General features: G+C 42.2%; 1 protein-coding gene across 1 annotated transcript in view; it reads right to left on the reverse strand.

Moving 5' to 3' along the window:
- Positions 1-9406, reverse strand: part of LOC115136021 (opioid-binding protein/cell adhesion molecule-like) — a 442403-nt gene extending 432997 nt beyond the window's left edge. Inside the window, exon 1 of the mRNA XM_029671351.2 lies at positions 9179-9406. Within this exon, the coding sequence (XP_029527211.1) occupies positions 9179-9239 (61 nt within the window). The 5' untranslated portion in view covers positions 9240-9406. The remainder of the gene's footprint in view (positions 1-9178) is intronic.
- Between the last annotated feature and the right edge of the window lie 10879 nt (positions 9407-20285).

Consider the following 20285-nt stretch of genomic DNA (forward strand, 5'->3'; position numbering starts at 1 on the left):
TCTTCCTCTTCTGACGAGGAGTAGGATAGATCGGACCAAAATGCAGCGTGGTACGTGTCCATGTTAATATTTATTTAATCTGAACACAAAAACAAAATAACAACAGAACGAACGAAAACGAAACAGTTCTGTCTGGTGCAGACACAGAGACAGAAAACAACTACCCACAAACCATAGTGGGAAAACAGGCTGCCTAATTATGGTTCTTAATCAGAGACAACGATTGACAGCTGCCTCTGATTGGGAACCATACCAGTCCAAACACATAGAACTATAACACATAGAACAAAAACATAGAATGCCGACTCCAACTCACGCCCTGACCAAACTAAAATAGAGACATAAAAAAGGAACTAAGGTCAGGACGTGACAGGTAGGCCAGTTGAGAACAAGTTCTCATTTACAACTGCGACCTGGCCAAGATAGAGCAAAGCAGTGCGACACAAACAACACAGAGTTACACATGGGATAAACAAACGTACAGTCAATAACACAATAGAAAAGTAATACACTGTGTGCAAATGTAGTAAGATTAGGGAGGTAAGGCAATAAATAGGCCATAGTGGCGAAATAATTACAATTTATCAATTAAACACTGGACTGATAGATGTGCAGAAGGTGAATGTGCAAGTAGAGATACTGAGGTGCAAAGGAGCAAAAAAATAAAAAAATAACATGGGGATGAGGTAGTTGGATGGGCTGTTTACAGATGGGCTATGTACAGGTGCAGTGATCGGTAAGCTGCTCTGACAGCCGATGCTTAAAGTTAGTGAAGGAGGTATAAGTATCCAGCTTCAGTGATTTTTGCAATTCGTTCCAGTCATTGGAAGCATAGAACTGGAAGGAAAGGCGGCCAAAGTAGGAGTTGGCTTTGGGGGTAACCAGTGAAATATACCTGCTGTAGCGGAGCTACGGGTGGGTGCTGCTATGGTGACCAGAGAGCTGAGATAAGGTGGGGCTTTACATAGCAAAGACTTATAGATCAAATCAAATCAAATCAAATGTTATTTGTCACATACACATGGTTAGCAGATGTTAATGCGAGTGTAGCGAAATGCTTGTGCTTCTAGTTCCGACAATGCAGTGATAACCAACAAGTAATCTAACTAACAATTCCAAAACTACTGTCTTATACACAGTGTAAGGGGATAAAGAATATGTACATAAGGATATATGAATGCTACCCTTGCTCGGATTTCATCAACCTTGTTGTCAAGAGACTGGACATTGGCAAGAAGAATGCTGGGGAGTGGTGCGCGATGTGCCCTTGTCCTGAGTCTGACCAGAAGACCGCTACGTTTCCCTCTTTTTCGGAGTCGTTTCCTTGGGTCGCTGCATGCGATCCATTCCGTTGTCCTGTTTGTAAGGCAGAACACAGGATCCGCGTCGCGGAAAACATATTCTTGGTCGTACTGATGGTGAGTTGACGCTGATCTTATATTCAGTAATTCTTCTCGACTGTATGTAATGAAACCTAAGATGACCTGGGGTACTAATGTAAGAAATAACACGTAAAATAACAAAAAACTGCATAGTTTCCTAGGAACGCGAAGCGAGGCGGTCATCTCTGTCGGCGCCGGAAGTAGATGACCTGGAGCCAGTGGGTTTGGCGACGAATATGTAGCGAGGACCAGCCAACGAGAACATACAGGTCGTAGTGGTGGGTAGTACTGTATATGGGGCTTTGGTGACAAAACGGATGGCACTGTGATAGACTACATCCAATTTGCTGAGTAGAATGTTGGAGGCTATTTTGTAAATGACATCGCCGTAGTCAAGGATCGGTTGGAAAGTCAATTTTACGAGGGTATATTTGGCAGCATGAGTGAAGGATGCTTTGTTGCGAAATAGAAAGCCGATTCTAGATTTAATTTTGGATTGGAGATGCTTAATGTTAGTCTGAAAGGAGAGTTTATAGTCTAACCAGACACCTAGGTATTTGTAGATGTCCACATATTCTATGTCAGAACCGTCCAGAGTAGTGATGCTAGACGGGCGGGCGGGTGCGGGCAGCGATTGATATACTGCGAAAGTGCAAGATGATATTTCGTCCAAGACTATACTCTATTTGAACTTTACAAATCAAAACTGTGCAATTTTATCAGTTCAATAAGTTTAAAATGAAGTCTAAATATATTAACTAAGCCATATTTTTTTCACCATACAAAAATAATTGATCGAAAATGTGAATATATCGTAAATAAGCACAAAAATTGCACAGTCTGGAGTGATTTAGTTATTAACGGCACGAAACGATTATATCAGATATCATGATATTTGGAGTAGCATATCATAGAAGAGCTGTTCCCAAATATTGCCCAACATTAACGCAATGCATATATAATAACACAGACTATTGGCTTGCAGATCATTTCGAGAAAAATTATAATTCTAGAATAGCAATCTCCCGTGAAATGGCATCCTCACCTAACATTGGTATTTATCCTGTATGGTAGACTCAACTTCATTCAATGTTTGAATTGATAACAAGCTAGGAAGATAAGACTGTAGCGTCACGACAAATGAGAACAAAATCTGGAGAGGACTGTCTAAAATCCATTATTTTGACTGTCAGTTTCATGCAACATGACTAGAAATAATGAGGACACAAAATACAACTAACATCTTGGAATCAAAGTGTATCGACATTTCCTTCCAAGCTTGAATCCTCAACCTTATTGAAAGAGATGCTGTCTTTGTGACAAAAGTCAGAAATGTGGCCGACTTTTGGGCTTTGAGGATTCTGTGCCACCCTGTAAACAGCTTCTGGCAGACTCTCCCAAAGGAACATGTATACAGAAGTATTTCCAATGTCTCTGTTTGCAATGCTGCTTACATAGAGCCAATTCTATGGTGGAGCGCTAGCAGCGAGCGATGAAGGCAGCAGCATTTCCTTTGACATGACAACCCATGAATGGCTTGCTCTGAAGTCGGCCTCTGCACGGATTATTAATCACTCTTCCTGCTTTACTAAACCGTACAACACGCCACGTGACCACTCCACTGGAACTTGGCTAAGTTTGTGAGGAAAAGAAAGCCTCTTCTGTTAGAGCCAACTACAACGAGGATATTGTTATTATTCCCAGGAAGACACATTCAAAGGCCTTAGAATGCATTTGCGCACATTATAAATGAATATGGATTTGAGGCGAAAGGGTTTGTTAATAAATTAAATGTCTTTAGATTGGATGAGCTGCAAGAAGCAAATATTTTGAATCTTTAAGCATTGTATTTCTGAGCTATTTACTGATCAAATACCGACATCTCATTTGAATCGCTTGGGTATGGCAGTCAATAGCATTGTCAATGTCATGCCAAAGGGTAGACCTAAGCATTATGAATAATTTTCCTATCAATTATCCGATTCTATATGTGACCAATTAGGGTTTGTCTCCTGCATGCCACAAGACTGTGTTAGTCCACTGAGCTAAAGCATTCATTCAGGGAGCTAACACAAGTCATGTCTCAGACAAGGTTACTCATCACGCAAACAGGGTTTATAAACCACCTCTGTTAAATACCTGATGGTGTTTCAATAGACACTCAATCTTACATACACTGAGTGTACTAAACATTAGGAACACAATATATTTCCATGACATAGACTGACCAGGTGAAAGCCATGATCCCTTATTGATATCAGTTGTTAAATCCACTTTAATCAGTGTAGATGAAGGTGAGGAGACAGGTTAACATAGGATTTTTAAGCCTTGAGACAATTGAGACATGGATTGTGTATGTGTGCCATTTAGAGGGTGAATGGGCAAGACAAACAATTTAAGTGCCTTTGAATGGGGTATGGTAGTAGGTGCCAGGTGCACAGGTTTGTGTCAAGAACTGCAATGCTGCTGAGTTTTTCATGCTCAACTGGTCCACCACCCGAAGGACATCCAGCCAACTTGACACAACTGTGGGAAGCATTAGAGTCAACATGGGCCAGCATCCCTGTGGAATGCTTTTAATACCTTGTCCATGCCCAATGGATTGAGGCTGTTCTAAGGGCAAAAGGCGGTGCAACTCAATATTAGGACTGTTTTCCTAATGTTTTGTACACTCAGTGTATGATTGGAAGCACAGCCGAGAGCTGCCCAGTGACACAAGCCTACCAGACGAGGAAAATAACTTATATGCTCGCTTCGAGGCAAATAACACTGAAACATGCATGAGAGTATCAGCTGTTCCGGACGACTGTGTGATCACGCTCGATGTGAGTAAGACCTTTAAACAGGTCAATATTCACAAGGCCGCTGGGCCAGACGGATTACCAGGACGTGTACTCCAAGCATGCGCTGACCAACTGGCAAGTGTCTTCACTGACATTTTCAGCCTCTCCCTGTCTGAATCTGTAATACCAACATGTTTCAAGCAGACCACCATAGTCCCTGTGCCCAAGAACACTTAGGTAACCTGCCTAAATGACTACCGACCCGTAGCACTCACGTCTATAGCCATGAAATGTTTTGAAAGGCTGGTCATGACTCACATCAACACCATTATCCCAGAAAACCTAGACCACTCCAGTTTGCATACCGCACCAACAGATCCACAGATGATGCAATCTCTATTGCACTCCACACTGCCCTTTCCCACTTGGACAAAAGGAACACCTACGTGAGAATATTATTAATTGACTAGAGCTCAGCGTTCAACAACATCTAAGCTCATCACTAAGCTAAGGACCCTGGGACTAAACACCTCCCTCTTGGTGTGCTTGGACCATGTTAGTTTGTTGGTGATATGGATGCCAAGGAACGTAATGGTCTCAACCTGCTCTACTACAGCCCCATCGATGAGAATTGGGGCATGCTCGGTCCTCCTTTTCCTGTAGTCCACAATCATCTCCTTTGTCTTGATCACTTTGAGGGAAAGGTTGGTGTCCTTGCACCGTACATTGACTCTGTACCGGTACCCCTGTATATAGCCCCGCTATTGTTATTTACTGCTGCTCTTTAATGATTTGTTATTCTTCTCTCTTACTTTTTGGGGGATATTTTCTTAACTGCATTATGGGTTAAGGGCTTGTAAAGAGCATTTCACTATAAGGTCTACACCTGTTGTATTCGGCGCATGTGACAAATAACATTTGATTTGATTTAAATCACAATAATGTGTGTACAGAGCACAAATACATCAACAAGTTACAAACATGTATGAGTGTTGAAATAGTGTGCTGTAATGCTGTAATACTGTAATTCTGTGACAAATTGTTCCAAACAACAGTGACAAATGAGCCAATATGATAACAATGACCTCTAAACATCCTCTCATTTATAATTTTCTCCTTCAGGAAATGAGAAAAGCCCTCTTGTTATTTTGATAAAATGGGCAAAGTGGCAATTTCACATCTGGGTGGTAACCGATGTCAATTATTCACGGTCATCATCTGCACCTAATTTGCTTAATAACATATTGTGCTGGGAAGCACAGGGGTAGTGTCACTTTGGAAAACTAAGGCCGCACCCAATGAGAGGGTACCTTCTTGCATAGAAATTGAAACTTAAATGGATACTTCAGGATTTTGGCAATAAGGCCATTTATCTACTTCCCCAAAGTTAAATGAACTTGTGGATACCATGTTCAAATATTTTATTTTGCTTTTTGGTTAAAACATTTTCTAATCTTAAATTAGCCTAACCCTAATAGTTCAACTTGGAAGAGGTGAAGTGAGAGGGGTAGCTGGGCCCAAAATCTGTCTTCTCCAGTAGGTGGTGTTTGTTTTTTCGCTAAACAAGCAAGGAGATCCTGTATGGAGGGTTTATTTATGGAGAGTTTCTGTATGGAGAGTTTCTGTATGGAGAGTTTTGAATTTCGTTAACAAAAATGGAATGGCTTATTCGCTACGTGTGGCTTATTTAGGAGTTTCGTAATGATTATGTCGTTACTAGTGTACAGATTTAAATAGGACTATTGACATCCTGGCAACTTTATATCGGAGTTGCCATTATATTGGCTACAATGGTCCCACCTGATCTTGCCTCCTCCTGACTGTCTTCCATTTTTGAAGAAATGTATTTTCATTGATAAAGCAGCCACTAGAGTATCTGGTCAATATAATGGATAATCGGTGATGCTATGTACTCATTGTTGCATACTATACTGAACAAAAACATAAACGCAACATACAACAATTTAAACAAATTTACTGGGTTACAGTTCATATCAGGAAATCAGTCAATTTAAATAAATGAATTAGGCCCTAATCTATGGATTTCACATGACTGGGCAGGGGCGCAGCCATGGGAGACTGGTCCACCCACTGTGGAGCGAGGCTCAGCCAATCAGAATGAGTTTTCCCCCACAAAATAGCTCTATTACAGACAGAAACACTCCTCAGTTTCATCAGCTGTCCGGGTATCTGGTCTCAGACTATCCCGCAGCCAGATGTGGAGGTCCTGGGCTGGTGTGGTTATACGTGGTCTGTGGTTGTATGGCCGGGTGGATGTACTGCCAAATTCTCTAAAACGATGTTGGATGCAGCTTTTGATAAAGAAATGAACATTAACTTATTGTGCAACAGCTCTGATGTTCATTAATGCAGTCAGCATGCCAATTGCACGCTCCCTCAAAACTTTAGACATCTGTGACATTGTGTTGTTTGACCAAACTGCACATTTTATAGTGGCCTTTTATTGTGCCCAGCACAAGTTGCACCTGTGTAATGATCATGCTGTTTAATCAGCTTCTTGATATGCCACACCTGTCAGATGGATGGATTATTTTGGCAAAGGAGAAATGCTCACTAACAGGGATGTAAACTAATTTGTGCTCAAAATTTGAGAGAAATAAGCTTTTTGTCCCTATGGAACATTTCTGGGATATTTTATTTCAGCTCATGAAACATGGGACAAACACTTCACATGTTGCATTTATATTTTTGTTCAGTATATTTAGCAGTTAATGTTTAGTAAAATGAAGGCCTATGAGTAGGTGGGGTGGGCCGAGTGTGGGTGGATTTTTCCAAATTCAACAAACATGCACTGCATTAACCAGCTTGATAATAGCTTATTTAATTAATCTAAACTCTGAACCAAATAGGAATGGAGTTATAGGCCTACTCAGACTGGTTAATAGCCAGACAATCATATTAGACCTATACCATAGTAGACCATATATCTATCCTATTTAAAAAGCACTGAAGCACTGAAACATTTTTTTTTTGGCATACTGAGAATGCATCATGCTTGATTGCGTTGTTTCCCTCTATTCGTTGATTTCGGTAATGCATTCCCATATGGAATTGATCAGCTTTTGTCAAAGCAGAAATGAGTATGACATCTGGGCATTAAAAATTAAGTTTAAACATATGCAACATTTTGAAATGTCGCATACTATTAAACTACATTTTTTCACATACTCAACTGGCCTACTATTTAGGACGCAAGCAGACTATGGGTATTCAGACAAGGCTAGTATCACGCCCTCACATTTTAATGTGAATTGGTCATGTTCCTCTTCCTCATCATATTTACATATCACTTTTCAATGCAAATTAGTTGTATTTAGCCAGTCATATTGTTCTAGTTGTGTGTTATGCTTATTGACTCATTTTTCAAAAGCTCTATAAGGTATTATGTGCATTATGTACAAAGAGAGGAGCACAGTGTGTCACTTTCACAAGGACAGCTCTCTAAAATACCATATTTGGCCCGGGGGTCCTTATTGAGTAACTGTAGCCTTGCTGTCCCAAGGAAAGGACACTCTACCCATCAGCAATGTTCTTAATGTCCTTTCACAGGGGCTGCTTACCCCCCTCACAATGTTTTCACCTCCTGCTTACCCCTTGCACTCTCGGTTGGAAGTCGAACAACAGCTGCTGCTCCAAATTTCGATTTAACCACCAATAATTCTCGCCTTTGGCTGAGGCAGGCTGGTGGAAGGAAGGACTGGAGGGCACAATAGACAGGGCCTGTGAGGGTCTTGGCCGGATCGCCACAGGAATATGTGTTGCATCCTGGCAACGCTCGGCCAGAGCTGCCTCGGAGCCAGACAGAGGCTCAGGGGGGAGGAGGAGCGAAGAGGGATGGGAGGAGGAGCAAAGAGGGGAGGGGAAATTGCCACTTGCCACTCAACACTCCACATACAGAGCCAAGTGGTTGGAGGGGGACATTGTCATAGGGCTGTTTTCCATGAAGGACATGACCCTGTCCTCTACACATTTTACGTCTCTCCCCCTTATGTGCCATGGTGAGAATGCCAAGGCAAGTGAGAATGGGCTACAATATGCAATGTAATGCAGGCTAGTGGATGAGCAGTGTGGTAATATGCTTTTTTCTGCAAGTCACAGTGACATATCCATAATACATAAGACAGGAAATGTAATTATGTATAACATATACTGTATAACATATATTTACTCAAATATTTAAACATAAAAAAGCTATGAAATATGTGACGAAGCAACTTGTTGGTTAATAGAAAAACGTTGAGTGAAGCTGCCCACAACACTTAAGACTACAGAGGAACCATTAGAAGCATGTCACGAATCAAGTAGGCTAGGATACTCCCTCAAAGGCAAATGTTGATTTTCCAATCAATTTAGTTACCTGTGAGGGTTAACACGGTTTAACTTCGATGGCCTGAACACGTTGTCGATGCGGATTAACCAGTAATTCTTAATCAACTTTACTCAAAAACCTCCTGTCTGGAGTGACATTTACAATGCGTCAAAAAGCTCCGCGGGGAAAGCCAAAACGTGCATCAAGAGCCAGAGACACACACGAATTACTCGATCAGAGAAGCAATGCTAGCCTATATGATGATCTACCATAAAGCTAAACAAATGTTTTTTTAACCTACAAATGTAAAACTTTGAATCACTGGGGTATAAATAAAGGCAAAAGTTAAGAGGGGGACATGTTCATAGTGAAGCCTTAAATTTGGGTTTTACAATCACTTGGAACAAGTAGCCTACTTGTGAGGCAAACCTCGAAATCCCTTGACAACCACCACCATCATGACAGTCGAGTCTCACAGTAATCGCCTGGTTTAACTGCCACTTTGTTGGCATGTGATGTCAAATCTCGGCACCACGCAATAGGGAATCTACAGTACCTATATAGAAAGCGCGCGCATATGTAGAATAAGTGCGCACTCACCTAATGTACATGATAATGCAATAGCTATAACACTTATGTCACCTGCCATTTCTCCCAGCAAAAATAAATAAATAATTGCCCACCTTGTTGAATCAGAAGAATGGCCATCCCGGTCAGCAAAACCCAGAACATAGGATTCTTCATGGTGGTTTGACTGGTCGATCGCTTCTCTGTGTAGTTGTAGAGGAGTATGTTGCCGCTCAGATATAGTCTACTACAAACACAAATCCTCGGAAAAGTGTAGCAAGCAGACTGCAGTTCCCGCTACGTCCCGGGTCCCTATCTGACTGTAAAGCAGCCACCAACGCAAGCAGCACCAAGTCCCTCCTTTACCAAGGTATTGGTCGTAATTTGTATGAGGCTGCTTGGATAGGCTTCCAGTGGCTTACAAAGACACTTCTGTCCAGGAACCCGCTGTGATTCCCACTAACCACGTGTGTATCCGTGCGCCTTTCCCGCGTCTTGCTTTATGCGTGCGTGCGTTGGTCGATATCGACCGTGTTCAAAACGTTATCCTATTTCAAAACCAAGCAATGCATTTGAAATGTAGGCCTATCTGATGTTTAGACAGGCAGATTTGTATTTTATGCAAAACGTGTTAAGCATATGATAGCCTAGCTAGTATTCGGTCTTAAAAAATATAGACTTAAAAAGTAACTTTTTAGTTGGCTAGTTTAATGTCCTTAAAGGGGGATATAATGCAGTAAAAGTAACTATATAGCCTAATTTTAGAATGTAGCCTACTTTAGCCTCGTTTAGAAATAGATACCGTTTTCTCTTTCTTAACGAGGCAAAAGTAGGCTTCATTCTATTAGTATATAGTATACTTTACTGCAGCCCACGTAGGCTAATTCCGGTTATAAACAACCATCACATCTTCCACAAAAACACTGGTCACATAAGTCGCCAAGCGTAGGCTATTAATCAATGTTGAAGGGCCCTGTCACTTTAGCAGTCTCTGCGATGCCAGAATGCAGAACAAGACGAAATAAATTGGTGTAACTGCCCTCAGTTCAGCAGCTGGACAGCTCCCATGTTCTCCCTTACGCTGCATTCTACTTCTCAACGGGTAAATGAATTGCATGAGAGGAGACGTTTGACACATGCATTATATTTAGTCAGCATTATGGACCTACTTATAACCCTACAGTTTTTCCTGAATGTACTTGTGTTAGTGGAAAACAAGATGTAAATGGATGACTGATGCTGCAATCTTTTCTTTTCGCAGTCATAAACAGACATCCAAAGTGAACAATGAAAAATCACAGGCCTGCACTAATGAACTACTGAATTAACTACTAATGAACTACTGACCCTTTTTTCAATTTTCGCCCAAAATGACATACCCAAATATAAATGCCTTTAACTTAGGCCCTGAAGCAAGGATATACGAATGGAATGTAGGAGAATATAACACAGTAAAAGATAATACAAAGAAAAAGTTCAATTTCAAATCCCCAGAGCTGACAAGGTACAAATCTGTCGTTCTGCCCCTGAACAGGCAGTTAACCCACTGTTCCTAGGCCGTCATTGAAAATAAGAATTTGTTCTTAACTGACTTGCCTAGTAAAATAAAGGTTCAATAAAATAAAATAAAATAAATAAAAAAATTGAAATGCAAGACAAAGGCCATCATGTATTATTCCAGCCCAGTTGCGATTTAGATTTTGGCCACTAGATGGCAGCAGTGCAGGTGCAAAGTGTTAGACTGATCCAATGAACCATTGCATTTATGTTCAACATTTTGTATCAAGACTGCCACAATGTGCCTAATTGGTTTATTAATAACTTTTCATGTTCAAAACAGTGCACTCTCGTAAAACAATGGCATGGTATTATTTCACTGTAATAGCTACTGTAAATTGTACAGTGCAGTTAGATTAACAATAATTTAAGCTTTCTGCCAATATCAGATATGTCTATGTCTATGTCCTGGGAAATGTTCTTGTTACTTACAACTTCATACTAATCTCATTAGCCTACGTTAGTGCCACGTCCCGAAGGGGACCCACTGATCCTGAAGACTTCACAGTGCATCAATGACAAGGTATGACAATTAAACAATTGTACGTGAATGATTTTGTTTCTTTGGAATGAGCACCAGTAGGCACCATTTGTCCAATTGTGTCCAATTGAGTTGAATTAGTAACAAAAACAGTTAGCTGCTGAGGGGAAGATGGCTCATAATAATGGCTGGAATGGAGTGAATGGATTGTTATTGTTATCAAACACATGGAAACCACGTGTTTGATACAAGTCTATGTATTCTGTTCCAGCCAGTACTATGAGCTGTCCTTCCCTTAGCAGCCTCCACTGCTAACCATTTATATAATTTGTTATCAAAGACAGGTAATACCAGTGGGAAGGTATTGCAAAATAAAGTGCTACTGCATTGATTTCATCAAGTACATTTATAGTGTCAACATACACATGCTTACTATACACTTTTCTTTTGTGCACCAAGTGTGGGGACCACTGGGACCAGTTTGCAATCATTGGTTTTTGTTTGACATACATTTTAAAGTGAAACATCTGAGTCTTCTGTTATCGTGGAATTGCCCCATTGCATTAAGTATAGTTCCTTTGCCATGGATCAAACATTTGCCCAATCAAGAGATGTGTAATCCCATCAACACCCTTGTGTGTGGAATGTGTGTAAGACTAATGTAACACAACATTACGTAACGCATTAAATCAGCACTACTCAGCAAATCCGACTCAGAACACATAATTATCCTAAATGAGCCCATTTTCTGTGAAAAGCCATGAAAATAATTCCATGTTCACAACTTGACAGTCCGTTTCCCACACTCTGATGACCAAACAGCTGGCTCAAGAGGCCATCAACTGCATTGCTAATGCGCATAATGATATTTTGCTTTGAAAACTGTGCCATTTCACTACACTATTTTTCTAGGTATAGAAAAAGTGGAGGTACCAGCATTACATGGGATGTCCCTGATCAACGTTGTCTCAGGGCGATTGGTATTATTCTGCATGTAAAACTCTGACACTCTATTTAGTATGATATGATACGTTACATTAAGTTACATTATGATTGGAATAGTGGTCGTAGAATATCACATGAATTGGATTATGTAAATTCACATATCACATATCTTGGAGGACTTATAGTATTATATGTCATACGTGGTTGTACAATAGCATACGAATTGGATGGGACGAGGCTGCTTGTTGCTTGGTAACAACAAAGGAGAATTACAGGGAGAATTTACATTGAGAACTAATGACAAAGGATAGGATCATTTACGTGAAAGGTTAGGGGAACTAAAATTTCAAAAGGTTAGGTGAAGTTTAAGGTTCGGGAAGGGTTAGCTAAAATGCTACAGTTGTCCCCAACATGACTCGAACACACAGCCTTTGGAGTGCTGATTAAGCCCACCCATCGCGGATTAAGCCCACCCATCCTCCTTGACCAACTTCCTACATTTGTTTCTGTCTAAAGTAATTAGACCATTTGTAGGTATCTTACTTCATGAAAGTCCTCTGAAAAACATAAAGTATGTTTCGTATTGGCTCTAAGGCCAAGCTGCCCTGAGGGACTAAGAGAAGGTTACAGGGCACAAAGGAAATTAGCATTTTTGGGCTAGCAAAGAAAAAATAGAAATGTCTGTCAGACTATGCTTGTACACATTTTATTTTCTTGCCTGTTCGTCTAAGCCTCAACAAAAGGGGAGCCTCAGAAGTAAATGTGTTTTTAATGCCAACGGGAAAAATCATTAACCAGCTCAGCCAAGTGCAACTCCAGTCAGGTTCAGTGAAGTGCAACTGCAGTCAAATCCAATTGTCAATGAAATTCCAAAGATCAATTGTCAAAATCTGAAGCCAAATCCCAATAGGCATGGCATTATGTGCCACACGTCAAGGCAAGCCATATAGATTATTATTATATTTGTTTACATTTACAGACACAAATAATCTGCCAGCCCGAAGAGCTTGGTAACTGGCAGGAATGTCTAGGGCAGCCGAGATAGAACAGTGAAGGCCCTGTGCCATGTAAACGAAATAGACAGACTCAGAGTAAAAGAGCTAAGAAGAGCGCTCCAATCTCTACTACTGCAGGTGGAATGTGAGTCAGATTTGGAGGTTAACTAGGACGGTGGCAGAATGAGGCTGCAGCGTGCCCCAAGAGTCACCTCTTGGCTCAATGATCCATTCATTTCATTTCTACCTCCACTGGCTTGAGCCCCACCACTCGCCCAAATACTGTATGAGGAGAGGAATACAAGGAGACAGGCAGGCAGGCAGGCAGGCAACTACACCACCCAGTCCCTCATGGATATGTTGTCTTCCACCAGTTTGTATTACATACCTCACCTTGCCCCCATCTGCGATGAGACAGTCAAATTCTGATATATTATCTTATGCGTTTGAAGCAAAGAAGAAAAAGTGGTATACCTCCACTTTCCCTATTAAGTTACGAGTATGGGCATCCCAAAAAAAGCAGATATATTCTGCCACAGAATAATTTGCATATATCCGCAGAAATGGGAAAACCGTGTCAAGAAACTTGCAATGCACTCTCAGAATAAAATCCAGTGCATTACATGGATAGCATATACAAACACCATTCAGGAAACAGTGAAGTGAGAAGATTTATAAGCCTACCAGAAGAGGAGTTGGGTGATCTTGTACACAAGATTGGGGCACCACTCTGGGGACCTGCGGGGAGAAAAACCTCATATTTAATACCAGGAATTTCCTTGCATTCTCATTCATCCTGAGCACCGTTGTAGTGCATACAAAAGTACCCAAACTCTTATTAATTCACATCTACATTTCAGTGTCAGTTCTTTCACTTGGAAGCTACATTGGGATTTGCCGGCAGCCTCCAGGAGGAGAGTGGAAAATGAGAGAGTGGGGAACATGGGACTGTACTGGGATGAGAGGGTTACGGAATTGTAGAAGGAATTGAGAAGCCGATCACACAATGATTATGTTTGTGTGACACTTTTGAATGTGGGTCAAAAGGGAAATAAAAGTATTATTTTCGTTTTTTACCACCACCTCCCTCTTCCCGCCTGCTGTGTACCGGAGTCCTCCTTGCTAGCTATCGAGCAGACACCATTCGTTCCCGCCTGCTGAGCACCTGCCCTCACCGTCAGAACTACAGAACTGCGGGAAAAGAGTGCATGACAGGCGGGGGCGAAGGACACAGTCTACCGGTCGCCCCAGCCTCCCACTAGCACAGCAGGCGGGAGGCTGGGGCAACACCGTGTGCTAGCTAACTAGTTTGCCCTCTTTCCGCCTGCTGCGTACCGGAGAAAACTGACAGGCGGGGGTGAGGACACTGTCTACTGCCTACAGCTACCTACTTCGGTACACAGCAGGCATGGGTGACACCATGTGCTAGCTAGCACACAGCGTTGCCTTCCACCTACTGTGTACCCGAATCCTCATTAGAACTAAATTCAGCAAAAAAAGAAACGTCCCTTTTTCAGCACCCTGTCTTTCAAAGATAATTCGTAAAAATCCAAATAACTTCACAGATCTTAATTTTAAAGAGTTTAAACACTGTTTCCCATGCTTGTTCAATGAACCATAAATAATTAATGAACATGCACCTGTGGAACGGTTGTTAAGACACTAACAGCTTACAGACGGTAGGCAATTAAGGTCACAGTTACGAAAAACTTAGGACACTAAAAGAGTCCTTTCTACTGACTCTGAAAAACACACACAAAAAAAGATGCCCAGGGTCCCTGTTCATTTGCGTGAATGTGCCTTAGGCATGCTGCAAGGAGGCATGAGAACTGCAGATGTGGCCAGGGCAATAAATTGCAATGTCCGTACTGTGAGACGCCTAAGACAGCGCTACAAGGAGACAGGATGGACAGCTGATCATCCTCGCAGTGGCAGACCACGTGTAACAAAACCTGCACAGGATCAGTACATCCAAACATCACACCTGCAGGACAGGTACAGGATGGTAACAACAACTGCCCGAGTTACACCAAATCAAATCAAAATCAAATCAAATTTTATTTGTCACATACACATGGTTAGCAGATGTTAATGCGACTGTAGCGAAATGCTTGTGCTTCTAGTTCCGACAATGCAGTGATAACCAACAAGTAATCTAACTAACAATTCCAAAACTACTGTCTTATACACAGTGTAAGGGGATAAAGAATATGTACATAAGGATATATGAATGAGTGATGGTACAGAGCAGCATACAGTAGATGGTATCGAGTACAGTATATACATATGAGATGAGAATGTAGACAAAGTAAACAGTGGCATAGTTAAAGTGGCTAGTGATACATGTATTACATAAGGATGCAGTCGATGATGTAGAGTACAGTATATACGTATGCATATGAGATGAATAATGTAGGGTAAGTAACATTATATAAGGTAGCATTGTTTAAAGTGGCTAGTGATATATTTACAACATTTCCCATCAATTCCCATTATTAAAGTGGCTGGAGTTGGGTCAGTGTCAATGACAGTGTGTTGGCAGCAGCCACTCAATGTTAGTGGTGGCTGTTTAACAGTCTGATGGCCTTGAGATAGAAGCTGTTTTTCAGTCTCTCGGTCCCAGCTTTGATGCACCTGTACTGACCTCGCCTTCTGGATGATAGCGGGGTGAACAGGCAGTGGTTCAGGTGGTTGATGTCCTTGATGATCTTTATGGCCTTCCTGTAACATCGGGTGGTGTAGGTGTCCTGGAGGGCAGGTAGTTTGCCCCCGGTGATGCGTTGTGCAGACCTCACTACCCTCTGGAGAGCCATCACCTATAGGCACAAACCCACCGTCGCTGGACCAGACAGGACTTGCAAAAAGTGCTTTTCACTGACGAGTTGCGGTTTTGTCTCACCAGGGGTGATGGTCGGATTCGTGTTTATTGTCGAAGGAATGAGCATTACACCGAGGCCTGTACTCTGGAGCGGGATTTGGATTTGGAGGTGGAAGGTCCGTCATGGTCTGGGGCAGGCAATTTCAACGTTGTGCGTTACAGGGAAGACTTCCTCCTCCTGCAGGCGCATCCTGATATGATCCTCCAGCATGACAATGCCACCAGCCATACTGCTCGTTCTGTTCGTGATTTCCTGCAAGACAGGAATGTCAGTGTTCTGCCATGGCCAGTGAAGAGCCCGGATCTCAATCCCATTGAGCACGTCTGGGACCTGTTGGTTCGGAGGATGAGGGCTAGGGCCATTCCCCCCAGAAATGTCCGGGAACTTGCAGGTACCTTGGTGGAAGAGTGGGGTAACATCTCACAGCAAGAACTGGCAAATCTGGTGCAGTCCATGAGGAGGAGATGCACTGCAGTACTTAATGCAGCTGGTGGCCACACCAGATACTGACTGTTACTTTTGATTTTGACTCCCCCTTTGTTCAGGGACACATTATTCTATTTCTGTTAGTCACATGTCTGTGGAACCTGTTCAGTTTATGTCTCAGTTGTTGAATCTTGTTATGTTCATACAAATATTTACACATGTTACAGTATAATTGGGACCAGAATTTATGGCACTATAGGTTATCTGAATAGTGTAGTGGAGCCACTGATCTGCTATGTTATAGGTATTTCACATCAGTGGAAAAGAGTCACAGTCATTCTGCATACAGGTCAAAGTAATGTACAATGCATTAAATGTGTTGTCACTTGATTAAGTACTGAAGGACGTGGCTCGGGGTTCATGTAATTGTATGATGAGATATGCTTGCTGTTTGGGGTTTTAGGCTGGGTTTCTGTACAGCACTTTGTGACATTGGCTGATTTAAAAGGGCTTTAGGAATAAATGTGATTGAATTTGATTGATGTCTGCTAACATTGTAGCCTCAGTAATGGGCCAGATTGTTGACTGCTTGATTTGACACCTGAGAACATACAGTACTTTCTATTAATCTTATTCATCAATGTCTCCAACCTAGAGAAACCCCAAGCCGATAGTTCTCATTCATCCAGTAGCTTTGAATCTCCATATTAAGCCTTTTTGCTCCTCTTTGTCCTTGATTTATGTGGTTGTTTTATAATATATAGCATCTATTAGATGGCCCAAGCAGATTATCACACCAAAGAAGAAGGGTGCAACATTTGAGATGGGTGCAACTGCAGCCCGCAATTCTGCAGGAACCCCTCTATATACTTAAATTGGTATTTAAAAAAAAAAAACTAGGACTCTGGTACATAGGTGGGAGGCTTGGGCGCTTCAGTACTGTAGGTGGTGGTAATGCACCATAGCCATCTGAGAAGAGACTGCGTGTACAAGGCTGTTCTTGGATGCTGTCATTGGTGAAATGTAAAATACGATTGAACGAACGCAACAGCCAACTGGTGGAGGCCCTATGTGCCCTTGACCCAGAGAGACATGACTTTCTAGATGTGAAAAAGGTGAAATCACTGCTGGATCAAAGCAAAACAAATTTGGTGGAAACTGAGTTTAGTGTCAGCCTCCAGTTTTTGGAGAATGAAATCGCAGTCTCCGGTTCCAATGAGGACTAATTGTCCCCACTTGAAGTCCTGCAACAATGTTCTGTGCCTCACCGTGCCGGATTGACGTTTGTGGCGTCCACACCTACAGTACATGCGAGAACTAATTTTCCAATTTGACAAATGTGTTCAGTCAGCACAAAAGAAGCATGCTACACCCATAGAAAGATCAACTAATCTAACTGGTATATGAGGGGGATCTTGCAAGGAGATTTCTTGGAGAATTGAATGATCAATTACTCAGAAAGTTCCACAAAGCATCAAGGAGACTGCAACTCTTCTGAAAGGTAAGAAACAATCTAGCTGTTTGGTTTTTGTCAAAATCTTGGTGGTATAGACATTGGCGACATTTCAGCCAAAACCTAGTTTTTCAATGGCCTTGCTTTAGTGTGTAGGGTGCTGTCCATGGTGCTGATAGAGCGCAACAGAGATTTCATGCCAACCTGTCACTCCTTGGTCAAAAGCACTCAATGGTCTTGACATTTGAACTTTTATGTTTATTGTGGTATAGCATGATATAAATGATGCCCCAAATGATGCCCCTGAGTATAGCTACATATCGGTATGTTTCACGATAGAAATAGATGTATTCTATTATGGTTTTCTTGGTACAGTAGCATATACTGTTTTACATGGTTGTAAATGGAACTGTACATATTGGAAATGTGTTTCTGGTAGGCTGGCATTGTTTCATTAATTAGGTTGGTCAAATTTGATCCACAGAAGTGTATTGTGTCATATCACAACGTGTTGCTGAACTCATAAGCGCAATGATTTTCCATGTTTGAAACAGGCCTATAGGCCTATTTAAATGTAGGCTCCATCTCACTGTAGTAGGCTGTCGGCTGTAGGCTGCATCTCAATGTAGTAGGCTGTATCTCACTGTAGTAGCCTTTAGGCTGCATCTCACTGTAGTAGGCTGTATCTCACTGTAGTAGCCTTTAGGCTGCATCTCACTGTAGTAGTCTGCATCTCACTGTAGTAGTCTGCATCTCACTGTAGTAGCCTTTAGGCTGCATCTCACTGTAGTAGTCTGCATCTCACTGTAGTAGGCTGTATCTCACTGTAGTAGCTGTATCTCACTGTAGTAGCTGTATCTCACTGTAGTAGCTGTAGGCTGCATCTCACTGTAGTAGCTGTATCTCACTGTAGTAGCTGTATCTCACTGTAGTAGCTGTAGGCTGCATCTCCCTGTAGTAGGCTGCATCTCACTGTAGTAGCTGTAGGCTGCATCTCCCTGTAGTAGGCTGCATCTCACTGTAGTAGCTGTAGGCTGCATCTCCCTGTAGTAGGCTGCATCTCACTGTAGTAGCTGTAGGCTGCATCTCCCTGTAGTAGCTGTAGGCTGCATCTCCCTGTAGTAGGCTGCATCTCACTGTAGTAGCTGTAGGCTGCATCTCCCTGTAGTAGCTGCATCTCCCTGTAGTAGGCTGTATCTCACTGTAGTAGCTGTGTCTCACTATAGTAGCTGTATCTCACTGTAGTAGGCCGCATCTCACTGTAGTAGTGTCACGCCCTGACCTTAGAGATCCTTTTTATGTCTATATTTTGGTTTGGTCAGGGCGTGAGTTGGGGTGGGCATTCTATGTTTTTGTGTTCTATGTTTTCTATTTCTGTGTGTTTGGCCGGGTGTGGTTCTCAATCAAAGGCAGCTGTCTATCGTTGTCTCTGATTGAGAACCATACTTAAGTAGCCTTTTCCCACCTGTGTCTTGTAGGTAGTTGTTTTCTGTTTTGTGTTTCTGCACCTGACAGGACTGTTTTGTTTTCGTTCATTCTCTTTGTTATTTTGTTTTGTGTTCAGTTTAATAAAAATAACATGAACACTTGCTGTGCTTTGGTCCACACCTTCATACGACTACCGATACAAGTAGGCTTCATCTCACTGTAGTAGGCTGCATCTCACTGTAGTAGGCTGCATCTCACTGTAGTAGCTGAATCTCACTGTAGTAGCTGCATCCCACTGTAGTAGGCTGTATCTCACTGTAGTAGGCTGCATCTCACTGTAGTAGCTACATCTCACTGTAGTAGCTGCATCTCACTGTAGTAGGCTGTATCTCACTGTAGTAGGCCGCATCTCACTGTAGTAGGCTGCATCTCACTGTAGTAGGCTGTATCTCACTGTAGTAGCTGCATCTCACTGTAGTAGGCTGCATCTCACTGTAGTAGGCTGCATCTCACTGTAGTAGCTGCATCTCACTGTAGTAGCTGAATCTCACTGTAGTAGGCTGCATCTCACTGTAGTAGGCTGCATCTCACTGTAGTAGGCTGCATCTCACTGTAGTAGCTGAATCTCACTGTAGTAGCTGCATCTCACTGTAGTAGCTGCATCTCACTGTAGTAGCTGCATCTCCCTGTAGTAGCCTGCATCTCACTGTAGTAGCTGCATCTCCCTGTAGTAGCTGCATCTCCCTGTAGTAGCTGCATCTCACTGTAGTAGCCTGCATCTCACTGTAGTAGGCTGCATCTCCCTGTAGTAGCTGCATCTCCCTGTAGTAGCTGCATCTCCCTGTAGTAGCCTGCATCTCACTGTAGTAGCCTGCATCTCACTGTAGTAGCCTGCATCTCACTGTAGTAGGCTGCATCTCCCTGTAGTAGGCTGCATCTCCCTGTAGTAGCTGCATCTCCCTGTAGTAGCCTGCATCTCACTGTAGTAGGCTGCATCTCCCTGTAGTAGCTGCATCTCCCTGTAGTAGCTGCATCTCACTGTAGTAGCTGCATCTCCCT

The sequence above is a fragment of the Oncorhynchus nerka genome, linkage group LG10 (assembly GCF_034236695.1).
Source record: "Oncorhynchus nerka isolate Pitt River linkage group LG10, Oner_Uvic_2.0, whole genome shotgun sequence".
NCBI classification, from domain to species: domain Eukaryota; kingdom Metazoa; phylum Chordata; class Actinopteri; order Salmoniformes; family Salmonidae; genus Oncorhynchus; species Oncorhynchus nerka.